This window comes from Hemicordylus capensis, chromosome 3 (genome assembly GCF_027244095.1).
Source record: "Hemicordylus capensis ecotype Gifberg chromosome 3, rHemCap1.1.pri, whole genome shotgun sequence".
Classification (NCBI taxonomy): domain Eukaryota; kingdom Metazoa; phylum Chordata; class Lepidosauria; order Squamata; family Cordylidae; genus Hemicordylus; species Hemicordylus capensis.
In genome coordinates, this window is record NC_069659.1 from 200,379,161 (window position 1) to 200,395,315 (window position 16,155).

The following is a 16,155-nucleotide window of genomic DNA, read 5'->3' on the forward strand; positions in this document are numbered from 1 at the left end:
TATGTCCAGACATGTCCGAAGGTGGACATGTGACCCATCTACGAACACGCCTAGCCACCCTGGACCAATAGGAACAGGTTTCAGGGTCCGGAAAGGCCCGGGTGCGCAGGCATGATAATGGTCGGACGGCCATTTTGTGTAACTTTATTGGGTGAAACGGAGTCAAGTGAGCCCTCTACGAACACGCCTGGCCATCCTGATTCAGTACGAATACACCGTTTCTCTCTGAGCCACTTTGTTTTTGCAGACCCACGGTTTGAGCGATCATGGGTTCCCCAGAGAGATCCTTGGAGGATATTGTACAAGAAACAATTGTAAATCCCTAGCCTGAGAAAGCATTCTATTAGTACAAGTTCTGATGATGAGAAGTTTCCACCAAAGTCCCCTAATTTCCTTTCTTCTGACAAATACAAACATGCACACATTTTTTAAAAGCAAGACATCTCTCTCTCTCTCTCTCACAAACACACACACAACATTTCTGGGATATATATCCTTTGGTTGCAAAGCTAAGCACACAAGGGTTACCTGGGAGTAAGCCCTCATGGGTTCATTAAGGCTTTGAGTTAGAAACTGTATAGAATGGTTGCAATCTGGACTGCTATGATTTAAATCACTTCACAGAACTTAGTTTTAATGATTTAAATCTCAATTTAAAACACCATTTCCTAGTAAAAGTAAAATTCTTGTTTTCTAATATAATCTTAGTACGTATTGAGAGATGTAATACGTATTCAGAGATCATAATGCTGTTTCATTCGGGCAACCAGACCTTGCATTTCTTTGTTGCACTCTTTGCATTTTTGCACACATGCCTGACTTACCCACATGTACAGAAACTTGATTAAAATACTCCCAAGTGAGGTCTCTTTTAAGCGTGCAACCCTGATAGGTGTTTCCCTTCTAAAATGGAGGATACAGCTGGAAAAGGTTTCCTCCATGTTCCTGTTGCTTGCCCAGATCTATTCCAACCTCCCCTGATCTCCTAGGCCTTCTTTGGTTGCAAAGCTAAGCACACAAGGGTTACCTGGGAGTAAGCCCTCATGGGTTCATTAAGGCTTTGAGTTAGAAACTGTATAGAATGGTTGCAATCGGGGCTGCTATGATTTAAATCACTTCACAGAACTTAGTTTTAATGAGTACTTTTACTTTTGCAGTACTTTTACTTTTGCAGACCGGCAGGGAAACGGGCGTCCCACCCGTTTCCCTGCCGGTCTGCAAAAGTAAAAGTACTTTGCAAAAAGTACTTTTACTTTTGCAAAAGTAAAAGTACTTTGGCAGACCGGCAGGGAAACGGGCGGCGGGGAGATGTCCTCCCGCTACCTTCCCTGCCGGGCTCAGGCTGCAAAAGTCTTTAGGAAGGCTTCAGCGCGTGCGCGTGCAGAAGCCTTCCTAAAGTCTTTTGCAGCCTGAGCCCGGCAGGGAAGGGGGCGGGAGGACATCTCCCCACCGCCCGCTTCTGAAGAGTCATCTCGGGGCCCGGGCGAGATTTAAGGAGGCGGGAGGGGGCTTCAAGCGGGCAGCAGCAGCAGGGGGCCGGGGCTTCAAGGGGGCAGCCATTTTTTTTAAACGGAGCAGCCATCGGAGGAGGAGCCATCGGAGGAGCAATTTTTACAGTAAATACGGCAGCAGAGTGTGGAAAGCGCGGGAGGGGTAAGTAAAGCCCCCCCCCGCCCTTAATGGAACCCCTCAAACTACCCTTCCGAACCAAAACCACCCCGTGACCGGACCGGTCTGGAGGCCTTTAGAATGGCCTCCGAACCGGTCTGTGCACATTCCTACTTATTTCAACAGGGAGCATTTCAACAGGGAGCAAGTCCAGGGACTGCATCGGAGAAGCCCCAAACAGCCGCCAGAAGAGTTGGCGGAAGCCGCAGGCAAACAAGAACATTAATAAAACAGCTACAATGTAAAATAAGTCTCATAAAGTTAAACAAATTAAACTAAACAAGTTAAAAGACCAGACTAAAACCACAATTTTTAAAGTTTCAAATTGAAAGTCAACTATCAAAACTACACCCTCTTTAAAAGTATGCATTTTTTAAAGGGTTGCTAAAAACACCAAGTTTTTTAAAAAAATTCTGAATGTTTTAAAACTAGTGCCCCCCAGGTGAGACACGAACACACAACCATGGGTTGTGTTTTTGTACAAATACCCTATGCTATCCATTGCGCGTGTGGAAAAATTCTATTTATTAATAACTTTCTAAAAGTCATGTTAAAAACCTTGGGTTTTCAAACATTGGTGGAACACACATTTTAGAAATCTATGTTCTACACACGGCTTTTAAAACTAGAACCTGTTCACTTGGATGCAGAGCTAGAGGCCTTGTAAAAATACTTAAGAACCAGGCAAAAGAACAAGCTAGCTCTTGAACACAGGGCAGTCAGAGTTATTATATGTCTTTTCTGACACCACACTCACTGGAGAAAGTAATGAATGAGTAACACAAAGGGCAAAGTTTCATGTAAAGTTACACATACAACATAAAGAACACAAATGAATACAGAGTTGTAAAGTATAAAGAATATGATATTCTACATAGAGTGTCAGACACAGTAGTGTATGTACTTGAGAAGGCACATTTCCATATCATAGTTTAGGGTTGTCCAAGACCATGGGTAGATTGTGCTCACATCTGAAAAAACAAAGTAACAATTTCAATGTGGTTGCTAAATGCTCAGTGTAAAGTAGTAATTTTCCATTAAAATAAACCCGTTATTTCCTCAAGGTGCGGATAACTATCACTTACTGTAAGCCCCCCCCCAAGGGAGCGCTGTGCAGGTATGGCTGAGCATACCTAATAGTCACAGAACATCACCCTAAAACTCTGCTCCTCCAGAATAGGAAGCTATAGTACAGCCATGTGGCAGGCGGACCAACACATGGCTTTTTTTTCTGCAAATGGCTGTTTCTACAGAGAAACAATATGTAGCAGGCTACTCTGCTCCACTCTGTGGAGTTCTCTCTTTTGCCCTAAAGAATTAGTCACTCCTTCAAACCAAAACATTCATCATAAAACTTTTGTGGACCAGAATCTGCAGCATCACAGGCATCTGATGTATGGGATTGCTGATCCACAACAGCTCATGCTGAAACTAGAAGATAAAACATGGCCTCACAGCAGTTTAAGAAAACGTTTGAAACCCACATGCCTAAAATTCAAACTGGCAAAATCAAAAATTATTTATTTATTAAATTTCTATACCACCTTTCATTAAAATAATCTCAAGATAGTTCACCCAAAAAGTTAAAACAAGACTACAAAAATTACACAATTAAAATATTAACTAGAATATAAAAATACTGATCTGATTAAAAAAGAAAAACAAGCACAATATAACCGTAAAAGATACAGAGCATCAGCAATGGAAACAAGCATGTAAAAGCCTGGGTAAAAAAAAACCCCTGCAGGCCTGAAATTGAAACGGGGGAGGGAATAAATCCAACACAGGGTTGGGGAAGCTCTCTTTACCTGAGACCCAGACTTTATATCCCAACACTTTCAAATATACAGGTTCCGTTTTTAACCTTGTCTAATTAGCTGTGTGCAAACTACCACCCCACTCAATCCCCCAAAACCTGAATATGCTATTTATTGCTAAATAAATATGCTATTTTATTGGTGAAGGTGATTAGAACTGCCTGGAAAAGGGGCAGGGGTTGGGGGCAAAGAGAATTCATGGTGGATTAAAGCAAAATTAAACACACACACACACAGACAACAACATCTATAGAAATAGATGAAGACTACACTAAGTCTGAGATATTAAAAGCAGCAATAAGACTAAAAAAATGCACTGAGCTTTACAGTTAAGGTTGCAATCCTATACAGACTTACTAGGGAGAAAATCTATTGATACTGATGCTACTTACTTCTAAGCAGGCATGCATAGAATGATTTTGCATTATAAAGCCAAATAAATAAATAAATAAATAAATCCTTAAGGATGCAGACTGCAAAAGTGACAGTTTTAAATTAATACAGGGGCTTATTATTATTTTTACTGAGAATAGGAGATTTGCTACTTACTGCATGCTGGAATTTCAGGAGAGAGAAAGCTTTCTGTGGGCCACATGCTTTCAGCCACCTGGCCCACGCCTATGCAAACTTGGTGGGATGGCCCTTGATGGAACAATGGGCTTATCGGGTGTGGTGTTTCAAGAGAGAGAGAGAACTTGGTGGGATGGCTCTTGATGGGACAACATGATGGGGTTATCTGGTGGTGAACTCATCTCCCTTCAGGGACCCTTATTCTTCAGATAAAGAGCCTTGAATTTTAATTTATTCCTTCAAATAAATTTCCTTGAATTTTAAAAGTCTCCGTTTTGCACTTTGAGTGTGGTGAATGGGGAGATGTTAAACTGAGGGGCGAGGGGAGAGACCATGTGTGAATCATTTGCTGTAGTGTGTGGAATTTTTCTAACTGATATTACCTTTGCTGCAAATTGGGATGCAAATCTAGGATCCTCTAGTCTGTATGCAGAACATGACAACAAATTTCATAAAGACTAGAGGATCCTAGATTGGAAATCCCATCATTGTAGGGGATTTCCAATCTAGGATCCTCTCTAGTCTTTATGAAATTTGTTGCTCATGTTTCTGATACAGACTAGAGGATCCTAGATTTGCATCCATTTGCAGCAAAGGTAATATCCCAGTTAGCAAATTCCACACACTACAGCAAATGATTCACACATGGTCTCTCCCCTCGCCCCTCAGTTTAACATCTCCCCATTCACCACACTCAAAGTGCAAAACGGAGACTTTTAAAATTCAAGGAAATTTATTTGAAGGAATAAATTAAAATTCAAGGCTCTTTATCTGAAGAATAAGGGTCCCTGAAGGGAGATGAGTTCACCACCAGATAACCCCATCATGTTGTCCCATCAAGAGCCATCCCACCAAGTTCTCTCTCTCTCTTGAAACACCACACCCGATAAGCCCATTGTTCCATCAAGGGCCATCCCACCAAGTTTGCATAGGCGTGGGCCAGGTGGCTGAAAGCATGTGGCCCACAGAAAGCTTTCTCTCTCCTGAAATTCCAGCATGCAGTAAGTAGCAAATCTCCTATTCTCAGTAAAAATAATAATAAGCCCCTGTATTAATTTAAAACTGTCACTTTTGCAGTCTGCATCCTTAAGGATTTATTTATTTATTTATTTATTTATTTGGCTTTATAATGCAAAATCATTCTATGCATGCCTGCTTAGAAGTAAGTAGCATCAGTATCAATAGATTTTCTCCCTAGTAAGTCTGTATAGGATTGCAACCTTAACTGTAAAGCTCAGTGCATTTTTTTAGTCTTATTGCTGCTTTTAATATCTCAGACTTAGTGTAGTCTTCATCTATTTCTATAGATGTTGTTGTCTGTGTGTGTGTGTGTTTAATTTTGCTTTAATCCACCATGAATTCTCTTTGCCCCCAACCCCTGCCCCTTTTCCAGGCAGTTCTAATCACCTTCACCAATAAAATAGCATATTTATTTAGCAATAAATAGCATATTCAGGTTTTGGGGGATTGAGTGGGGTGGTAGTTTGCACACAGCTAATTAGACAAGGTTAAAAACGGAACCTGTATATTTGAAAGTGTTGGGATATAAAGTCTGGGTCTCAGGTAAAGAGAGCTTCCCCAACCCTGTGTTGGATTTATTCCCTCCCCCGTTTCAATTTCAGGCCTGCAGGGGTTTTTTTTTACCCAGGCTTTTACATGCTTGTTTCCATTGCTGATGCTCTGTATCTTTTACGGTTATATTGTGCTTGTTTTTCTTTTTTAATCAGATCAGTATTTTTATATTCTAGTTAATATTTTAATTGTGTAATTTTTGTAGTCTTGTTTTAACTTTTTGGGTGAACTATCTTGAGATTATTTTAATGAAAGGTGGTATAGAAATTTAATAAATAAATAATTTTTGATTTTGCCAGTTTGAATTTTAGGCATGTGGGTTTCAAACGTTTTCTTAAACTGCTGTGAGGCCATGTTTTATCTTCTAGTTTCAGCATGAGCTGTTGTGGATCAGCAATCCCATACATCAGATGCCTGTGATGCTGCAGATTCTGGTCCACAAAAGTTTTATGATGAATGTTTTGGTTTGAAGGAGTGACTAATTCTTTAGGGCAAAAGAGAGAACTCCACAGAGTGGAGCAGAGTAGCCTGCTACATATTGTTTCTCTGTAGAAACAGCCATTTGCAGAAAAAAAAGCCATGTGTTGGTCCGCCTGCCACATGGCTGTACTATAGCTTCCTATTCTGGAGGAGCAGAGTTTTAGGGTGATGTTCTGTGACTATTAGGTATGCTCAGCCATACCTGCACAGCGCTCCCTTGGGGGGGGGCTTACAGTAAGTGATAGTTATCCGCACCTTGAGGAAATAACGGGTTTATTTTAATGGAAAATTACTACTTTACACTGAGCATTTAGCAACCACATTGAAATTGTTACTTTGTTTTTTCAGATGTGAGCACAATCTACCCATGGTCTTGGACAACCCTAAACTATGATATGGAAATGTGCCTTCTCAAGTACATACACTACTGTGTCTGACACTCTATGTAGAATATCATATTCTTTATACTTTACAACTCTGTATTCATTTGTGTTCTTTATGTTGTATGTGTAACTTTACATGAAACTTTGCCCTTTGTGTTACTCATTCATTACTTTCTCCAGTGAGTGTGGTGTCAGAAAAGACATATAATAACTCTGACTGCCCTGTGTTCAAGAGCTAGCTTGTTCTTTTGCCTGGTTCTTAAGTATTTTTACAAGGCCTCTAGCTCTGCATCCAAGTGAACAGGTTCTAGTTTTAAAAGCTGTGTGTAGAACATAGATTTCTAAAATGTGTGTTCCACCAATGTTTGAAAACCCAAGGTTTTTAAGATGACTTTTAGAAAGTTATTAATAAATAGAATTTTTCCACACGCGCAATGGATAGCATAGGGTATTTGTACAAAAACACAACCCATGGTTGTGTGTTCGTGTCTCACCTGGGGGGCACTAGTTTTAAAACATTCAGAATTTTTTAAAAAAACTTGGTGTTTTTAGCAACCCTTTAAAAAATGCATACTTTTAAAGAGGGTGTAGTTTTGATAGTTGACTTTCAATTTGAAACTTTAAAAATTGTGGTTTTAGTCTGGTCTTTTAACTTGTTTAGTTTAATTTGTTTAACTTTATGAGACTTATTTTACATTGTAGCTGTTTTATTAATGTTCTTGTTTGCCTGCGGCTTCCGCCAACTCTTCTGGCGGCTGTTTGGGGCTTCTCCGATGCAGTCCCTGGACTTGGTCCCTGTTGAAATGCTCCCTGTTGAAATAAGTAGGAATGTGCACAGACCGGTTCGGAGGCCATTCTAAAGGCCTCCAGACCGGTCCGGTCACGGGGTGGTTTTGGTTCGGAAGGGTAGTTTGAGGGGTTCCATTAAGGGCGGGGGGGGGCTTTACTTACCCCTCCCGCGCTTTCCACACTCTGCTGCCGTATTTACTGTAAAAATTGCTCCTCCGATGGCTCCTCCTCCGATGGCTGCTCCGTTTAAAAAAAATGGCTGCCCCCTTGAAGCCCCGGCCCCCTGCTGCTGCTGCCCGCTTGAAGCCCCCTCCCGCCTCCTTAAATCTCGCCCGGGCCCCGAGATGACTCTTCAGAAGCGGGCGGTGGGGAGATGTCCTCCCGCCCCCTTCCCTGCCGGGCTCAGGCTGCAAAAGACTTTAGGAAGGCTTCTGCACGCGCACGCGCTGAAGCCTTCCTAAAGACTTTTGCAGCCTGAGCCCGGCAGGGAAGGTAGCGGGAGGACATCTCCCCGCCGCCCGTTTCCCTGCCGGTCTGCCAAAGTACTTTTACTTTTGCAAAAGTAAAAGTACTTTTTGCAAAGTACTTTTACTTTTGCAGACCGGCAGGGAAACGGGTGGGACGCCCGTTTCCCTGCCGGTCTGCAAAAGTAAAAGTACTGCAAAAGTAAAAGTACTCATTAAAACTAAGTTCTGTGAAGTGATTTAAATCATAGCAGCCCCGATTGCAACCATTCTATACAGTTTCTAACTCAAAGCCTTAATGAACCCATGAGGGCTTACTCCCAGGTAACCCTTGTGTGCTTAGCTTTGCAACCAAAGAAGGCCTAGGAGATCAGGGGAGGTTGGAATAGATCTGGGCAAGCAACAGGAACATGGAGGAAACCTTTTCCAGCTGTATCCTCCATTTTAGAAGGGAAACACCTATCAGGGTTGCACGCTTAAAAGAGACCTCACTTGGGAGTATTTTAATCAAGTTTCTGTACATGTGGGTAAGTCAGGCATGTGTGCAAAAATGCAAAGAGTGCAACAAAGAAATGCAAGGTCTGGTTGCCCGAATGAAACAGCATTATGATCTCTGAATACGTATTACATCTCTCAATACGTACTAAGATTATATTAGAAAACAAGAATTTTACTTTTACTAGGAAATGGTGTTTTAAATTGAGATTTAAATCATTAAAACTAAGTTCTGTGAAGTGATTTAAATCATAGCAGTCCAGATTGCAACCATTCTATACAGTTTCTAACTCAAAGCCTTAATGAACCCATGAGGGCTTACTCCCAGGTAACCCTTGTGTGCTTAGCTTTGCAACCAAAGGATATATATCCCAGAAATGTTGTGTGTGTGTTTGTGAGAGAGAGAGAGAGAGATGTCTTGCTTTTAAAAAATGTGTGCATGTTTGTATTTGTCAGAAGAAAGGAAATTAGGGGACTTTGGTGGAAACTTCTCATCATCAGAACTTGTACTAATAGAATGCTTTCTCAGGCTAGGGATTTACAATTGTTTCTTGTACAATATCCTCCAAGGATCTCTCTGGGGAACCCATGATCGCTCAAACCGTGGGTCTGCAAAAACAAAGTGGCTCAGAGAGAAACGGTGTATTCGTACTGAATCAGGATGGCCAGGCGTGTTCGTAGAGGGCTCACTTGACTCCGTTTCACCCAATAAAGTTACACAAAATGGCCGTCCGACCATTATCATGCCTGCGCACCCGGGCCTTTCCGGACCCTGAAACCTGTTCCTATTGGTCCAGGGTGGCTAGGCGTGTTCGTAGATGGGTCACATGTCCACCTTCGGACATGTCTGGACATATTCTGGAGTAGGGGTGGTAGGGTGGGTGCCAGACTTCCGGGGTGAGGGCGTACCCCTACTTCTGACCCTTCCCTGCCACGTGGGGTCTCCTCTGGGCCTTTTCGCCCAATAAAGTTGCACAAAATGGCCGCCCGACCATTATCACACCCGCTCACTCGGACCTCTCCGGAGCCTGAAACCTGTTCCTATTGGTCCAGGGTGGCTAGGCGTGTTCGTAGAGGGGTCACATGCACCCCTTCGGACATGTCTGGACATATTCTGGGGTAGGCGTGGTAGGGTGGGTGCCAGACTTCCGGGGGTAAGGGCGTCCCCCACTTCTGGCCCTTCCCGGTCACGTGGGGGTCTCCTCAAGCCCTTCCGATGACGTATTTCCGGTGACGTAAGCGCATTTTGACAGCTGCAAGCCCCCGCCCCCGTGACGTCACTGTGACGTCATCCTCCAGCCACGTGCTTTTGTTTGTAAACAAAAGCACATGGTTTTTGACAGCAGGTATGCCCCTATACTACTGCTCAGTATTGTCTACACTGACTGGCTGCGGCTTCTCCAAGGCAGGAGTCTTTCCCAGCCCTTCTTGGAGATGCTGCCAAATATTTAACCTGCAGCCTTCTCCATACGGAGCAGATGCTCTGCCACTGATCTATGGCCCCACCCCATATTATAAAGTAAAGAATGGTTTCACTTGTTATCAATGTCATGTTTTCCTTGCACAGGGCAGTACACACAGTCTCCCTCCTATTTTATGCTCACAACAACCTTGCAAGGTAGGCGAGATTGAGTGAGAGCAACTGGGTCACCAGTGAGCCCCGCTAATGAGCAGGGATGTGAACAGGAATCTACCTGCCCCAGTTTATCCACTATAGCACATTTTACTGTCCATTGGGATCTGTTTTATTAAGACTTTTGGATGAAGGAAGCTACCATACTTCTTGGCAACCAACCAACTATGTCTCTTGATCCTGCATGGCAGGTCGAAAGACCCCTCCGTCTGGGGAGGTCCATATCTGGGTCAAGGACACCAAAGATCTGCCCCAGTTACGTCCCTCCGGAGTGGGCTCCTTTGTGAAATGGTAGGTGTGTCATGGGGCGGGGGGTGGATTTCATACCCACACGGACCCAAGCAAGCACAACCATATGCTTCCATGGTGCTCATTCATCACACATACCTTCGCTGACAAAGAAATGCTCAGAGGTGTCCCTACCACTTTAAACCCTAAGCAGTTTAGAGCCAACATATCTGAACATGACTCCACCCACCACATAAGATCCATGAGGGAAGCCCTCTTTTTGTTTCTCACCTCTGTCTGATGCTCAGTTGGTGGCGATGCAGGACAGAGCTTTTTCGGATCCCCCACTCTGTAGAACTCCCTGCCACTTGAGGTTCACTTGGTGGTGCCTTCCCTGCTCGTTTTCCAATCATCTCTTGATATTTTTTTTATCCCAGCAGGCCTCTTAAGTGTGTTAAATGTTGCCACTATGAACTCCGCTCTCTTGGCTTGGGATCCAAGTTCCATCGTGGATATTAAAGTAATAATAAATAGTAATAGCTAGGCTCCGGAGGGCTTGAATTCTGTTTGCTTAGCTGAATGACTGGAAAAAATAAGTGGAAGATGACATTTCTCTGTCGCCATTCTGCCTGATGTCAGATGCTCTTTCTCCCTTGCAAGCTACGTTCTTCCAGACACCAGTAAAAAGAGCTACCAGAAGACCCGCATTGTCCAGAGGGACTCCAACCCGGTGTTTAACCACACCATCGTGTACGACGGCTTTCATACAGAAGATCTGAAGGATGCCTGTGTCGAGCTGACCGTCTGGGATCATGAGAAACTGACCAATCACTTTCTGGGAGGGATCCGGCTGGGACTTGGGACAGGTAATAACGAGGCCCTTTCGCCTCATTCCAGTTTCGACATGAAACATGTTCTCCTTGCCCAGAAAATATAAACAGGGAGAGCAGACATCCAAAGGGTATGTTTTGGACCGCAAATCAAAATGGAAAGGGCTTCTCTTCAGAAGCGTGGCTGGGCGGAAATTAGAATTCACAGCAAGCCAGGCCTCTGCACCATTGAAATCAATGAGTACCGTTCATTTCCCATTAATTTCCCATTAATTTTAGTAGGATGTAGTCATGACTAACATAGCCCGGATGATTTCAGGGGTTGAACCTGAAGCCATCAGCATGCAAGTTGTACACTGGACTCGGGTCAGGACATCCTAAAATGAATGACAGCGAATGCCCACTAAAATGCACTGGTTCTTTCCAAATGGCAAGGGGACTGCATGGAATTTCTGAATGGCCAATGGAGAGGAGAGGAGAGCTGGTCTTGTGGCTGCAAGCATGACTTGTCCCCTTAGCTAAGCAGGGTCTGCCCTGGTTGCATATGAATGGGAGACTAGAAGTGTGAGCACTGTCAGAGATTCCCCTCAGGGGATGGAGCTGCTCTGGGAAGAGCAGAAGGTTCCAAGTTCCCTCACTAGCATCTCCAAGACAGGGCTGAGAGAGATTCCCGCCTGCAACCTCGGAGAAGCCACTGCCAGTCTGTGAAGACAATACTGAACTAGGTAGACCAATGGTCTGATTCAGTATATGGCAGCTTCCTATGTTTCTAACCAGTGCATCTTAGTGGGCATTCCCTGTCATTCTTGACTATATGATCCTATTGATATATTTGTGCAAGAGTTTGTTTCAATTTGTCGCTTAAGATGATGGTGAAATGCAGCAGTCATGCTAACTGAGGAAAGAGGCACCTCTTAGAAAGTGGTCTAGTTCTCTTGCATTTAGCAGGGGGAGAGCAACTGTCCCTCTTCAGACCAGTACACTGTCCCTACAGTGGCTGTTGGCTGGCGTCTCTCTTGTGTCTCTGTGGGGCAGGGAACCATCTTCTCCTTGCTTTTGCTATGAAAGCTGTTTGGGGAATTTTTCTGCTCGAGAAGCAGGGTAGACAAGTGAGGGGGATAAATAAGAAGTGGGGCAAAGACCGGCCTTGCTGAAGGGGCCCCTGCTGACTGGGCCGAAGGGCACCTTCTCAAAATGGCGGCTCTCTCGTACCCCACAAGAGGGGGAGCAACTGTCCCTATTCAGCCCAGCCCAGTGTCCTTCCCAGTGGCTGTTGCTGGCGTCTCGTTGGTGTTTCTTTTTCGCCTGCAAGCCCCTTGGAGGCAGAGAACCATCTACTCATGCCTTTTGCTGTGGAAGCCCCTTTGGGAACCTTTTCTGTGGAACGGCAGAGGGGACAGCTGCTCCATACATAATAAATGAGCAGCCCCCCTCAGGCAAAGGTCGGCCTCGTTAAGTACCTGCTGACCAGGCTAGGGGGCACCTTCTCAAAATGGCGGCTCTCTTCCATTTAGAGGTGCTGTCCCTGTCCAGCCCAGCCTAGGTGGCTGTTGCTTGGGCTCTCCTTTGTCTTTCTTTTTAGACGGTGAGCCCCTTGGGGCAGAGAACCATCTCCTCACTCCTGTTGCCTTGGAAACTGCTTTGGGGACTTTTCCGGTGGAAAAGCAGAGGGGACAGCTTCTCAGTGAATAATGAAAGAGCGGCCCCCTCAGGCAAAGGTCGGCCTCGTTAAGGGGCCTCTGCTGGGCCAAGAAGCGCCTTTTCAAAATGGCGGCCGGGGAGAGCAGCTGGCCCTATTCAGCCTAGAATAGCATCCCTCCCAGTTGCTGGGGGTCTCCCTTGTGTCTCCCTCCCTTAGATTGGGAGCCTCTTTGGGGCAGGGAACCATCTTTTCTCCTTGCTGTTGCTATAGAAATTGCTTTGGGAACTTTTCTGTGGAAAAACAGAGAGGACAGCAGCTGCTCAGCGAATAATGAATGAGCAGCCCCCTCAGGCAAAGGCCGCCCTCCTTCAAGGGGCTCCTGCTGACTGAGCCAAACGACACTTTTCCAAAATGGCGGCTCTCTTCCATTCAGCAGGGGGAGAGTAGCTGGCCCTGTTCAGCACACAAAGTATAGCAGCCTTCCCAGTGGCTCTTGCTAGGATCTCTCCGCGTCACCCACCCCTCTCTCTCTCAGCTTGTTTTAGACCATGAGCTCTTTTGGAGCAGAGAGCCATTTCCTCATCCCTTTTGCTATGTAAACTGCTCTGAGAACTGCTGTGATATATATGTGTTGCAGCTGGGGACAATGGGAGTTGTAGTCCACCAACATCTGGAGAGTCTCAAGTCGGCCATCCCTGCTTCCGAGACCAGTGTCGTTGAGCCTGGAAGAGCCTGTGGGTTAAATGAGTGGCCTTGAGTAACAGGGTTGCCAACCCTGACTGGAGCTCTTCCTGCAAGGTTCCCCCTGCTCCCATTTTTGTAATGCAATATCTGTCACCACACCAGGCCAGAAGAACCTCCAGGATTACTTTCAGTAGTGGATCCTGGAGGGCAGGGCTGGCAAACCTCAGGTCGCTCAAGAAAAACAGCTAGATCTAACCGCTGTGACTATACTGTATTTACCTGAATACAAGACTAGGTTTATTCCAAGTATTTTGATCTTAGAAATCAGGAGGTCATCTTATATTCAGAGTCCTGTTATTTTTGAGTCAATGTAGGTATAACTTGAATGTAACCTCTACTTTTTAAGGGGATCGTCTTAAATTCAGAGTCATCTTCCATAGGGTATTTCCATTTTAGACAGTCAATGGTGCTTTTCTTCTGTGTTTGACAAGGAACACCATTAAGGGAGGAGAGCTGGTCTTGTGGTAACGAGTATGAATTGCCGCCTTTGCTAAACAGAGTCCACCCTAGTTTGCACTGAATGGGAGTCTACATGTGTGAGCACTGTAAGATATTCCCCTCAGGGGATGGGGCCGCTCTGGGAAGAGCACCTGCACACTTGCATGCAGCAGGTTCCATAACTCAGTGGAAGAGCATCTTTTTACTTGCATGCATAAGGTTCCAAGTTCTCTCCCTGGCAACTCCAAGACAGGGCGGAGAGAAACTCTGGCCTGCAGTCCTGGAGAAGCCGCTGCCAGTCTGTGTAGACAAGACTGAACTAGATGGACCAATGGTCTGACCCAGCCTGAGGCAGCTTCCTATGTTCCTATGATACACACAGTCCTACCATGAACGTGACTGCTTTCAGCAGAGATTATGACCTCTCAAAAAAGGAGCACGATCATAGGTTGCCCCTTTTCATAGCCGCTGATACAGCAGTTCGTAGGAATATAGGAAGCTGCCTCATACTGAGTCAAACCCTGGGTCCATCTAGCTTAGTACTGTCTACACTAGGGATTCTCAATGTTGGGTCCCCATATATTATTGGACTTCAACTCCCATAATCCCCAGCCCCAGCGGCCTTTGGCTGGGGATTATGGGAGCTGAAGTCCAATATCATCTGAAGACCCAATGCTGAGAATCCCTGCTCTACACTGACTAGCAGCGTCTCTCCAAAGTTTCAGGCTGGAATCTTTCTAGCCCTATCTGGAGATGCTGCCAGGGATTGAACCGAGGACCTTCTGTATGCAAGTCCTACGGTGGGCATTCTAAAATGAATGGCATTGAATGCCCACTGAAATGCACTGGTTTCTTCCTAATGGCCATGAAATGCACCGAATGGCCATTTGGAAATGCCATGCATTCCTATGGCCATTTGGAAGGAACCAGGGTATTACAGTGGGCATTCCCTGTCATTCATTTTAGCACATTCCCTCGAGTCCTCCTGATCAAATGCATGGTGTCAGCCTAGCGGACATAGGACCCTTGGTCTGTCTGTCTGAGTATTGTCTACACCAGGGATTCTCAACGTTGGGTCCCCAGATGTTATGGGACTTCAACTCCCATTATCCCAACCAAAGGCCGCTGGGGCTGAGGATTATGGAAGTTTAAGTCCAATAACTTCTGGGGACCCAACGTTGAGAATCCCTGGTCTACACTGACTGGCAGCAGCTCTCCAAGGTTTCAAGCAGATGTCTCTCCAGCCCTACTTCCACTGAACTACCGCCCCATCCCCCAAAGGGAATATCTGACAGTACTCACATGTAGACAGCCATCCAAATACAAACCTGGGCAGACCCTGCTTAGCAAAGGGGACCATTCACGTTCTCTACCCCAAGACCAGCTCTCCTCCTCCCCGAGGCTCACTTGTTTCTTGTTTCTTTCAAAGGCTCCAGCTATGGGATTGCCGTTGACTGGATGGACTCCACACAAGAGGAGGTCGCATTTTGGCAGGAAATGATGACCACGGCGAATGAATGGATTGAAGCGTCCCTGCCTTTGCGCTCTCTGGCTGGAAAAAGGAAGCTGAAATGAACAGCTGGCAGCAGCCCACAGAGGAACGGAGAACCGTTTACACAGAGAAGAGGGCCAATGCAAAGCTGGCTGACCTCAGGATTGCCTGTGCAATGCACTTCGAAAGGACAAGGTATTATTACTCATCCCAAGAGAGGACTGAGCGGATTTTACATCCCAGCTAGCTGAAAGACCTGCTGCTCGTCACCTCTCCATCATCTAGACCTTAGATTTTATTCGACTTTGGGTTTGTACCCAGAGAGCAGGGAAGAAATGGTGTAAATATGTTTATAGTTTATTTTATTACAGTGTCCATGATGCTGTTTCGTTTGTGCCTCCCCATAGAGGAAGTTATGACAAAACTTTGGCTAGTACAGCCACCAGTACACACAGTATCACAACAAAGTTGAAGCAAACCATGATGCAAATGAAACATGAAAAATCTGTACTAGGATATGCCTGGGTTACCAGCTCTCCAGGATCGACTGAGAGTTCTCCAGGAGCTGGCATTCATCTCCCATCCACATGTTATGTTCAACACTTGTACAGGTGCACAATGTATACAGGTACAGATCTGTACACAGGTACACTCATTCACATGTTATGCTGAACACAGGTACAGAAGTACCTCTCTATACCAGGCATTTGAAGGGCCTGTATCCAGGTTCACTTTTGAAAGGAACACAGGTACAGTACAGTCATTCACACAAACACATGTACAGCATAATGTTTGAATCGGGCTCAGAATGCTGAAGATTTTAATGGTTTGATATAATGAAAAATATTTCATTAGCGAGTCTCCAGGAAGCACTTCAGTCTGCTATCGGACCACAATCCCATTTCTGACC

General features: G+C 45.1%; 1 protein-coding gene across 1 annotated transcript; it reads left to right on the forward strand.

Annotated features, from left to right (window-relative positions):
- Positions 1–1,631: 1,631 nt before the first annotated feature.
- On the forward strand, positions 1,632–15,630 carry LOC128348938 (synaptotagmin-like protein 2; the record flags this gene model as incomplete). Its single annotated transcript, XM_053304727.1, has 4 exons — positions 1,632–1,653; positions 10,063–10,162; positions 10,760–10,965; positions 15,183–15,630. Coding segments are annotated over 4 exons (474 nt in total), but the record flags the coding sequence as incomplete, so codon positions are not given.
- Positions 15,631–16,155: the final 525 nt, after the last annotated feature.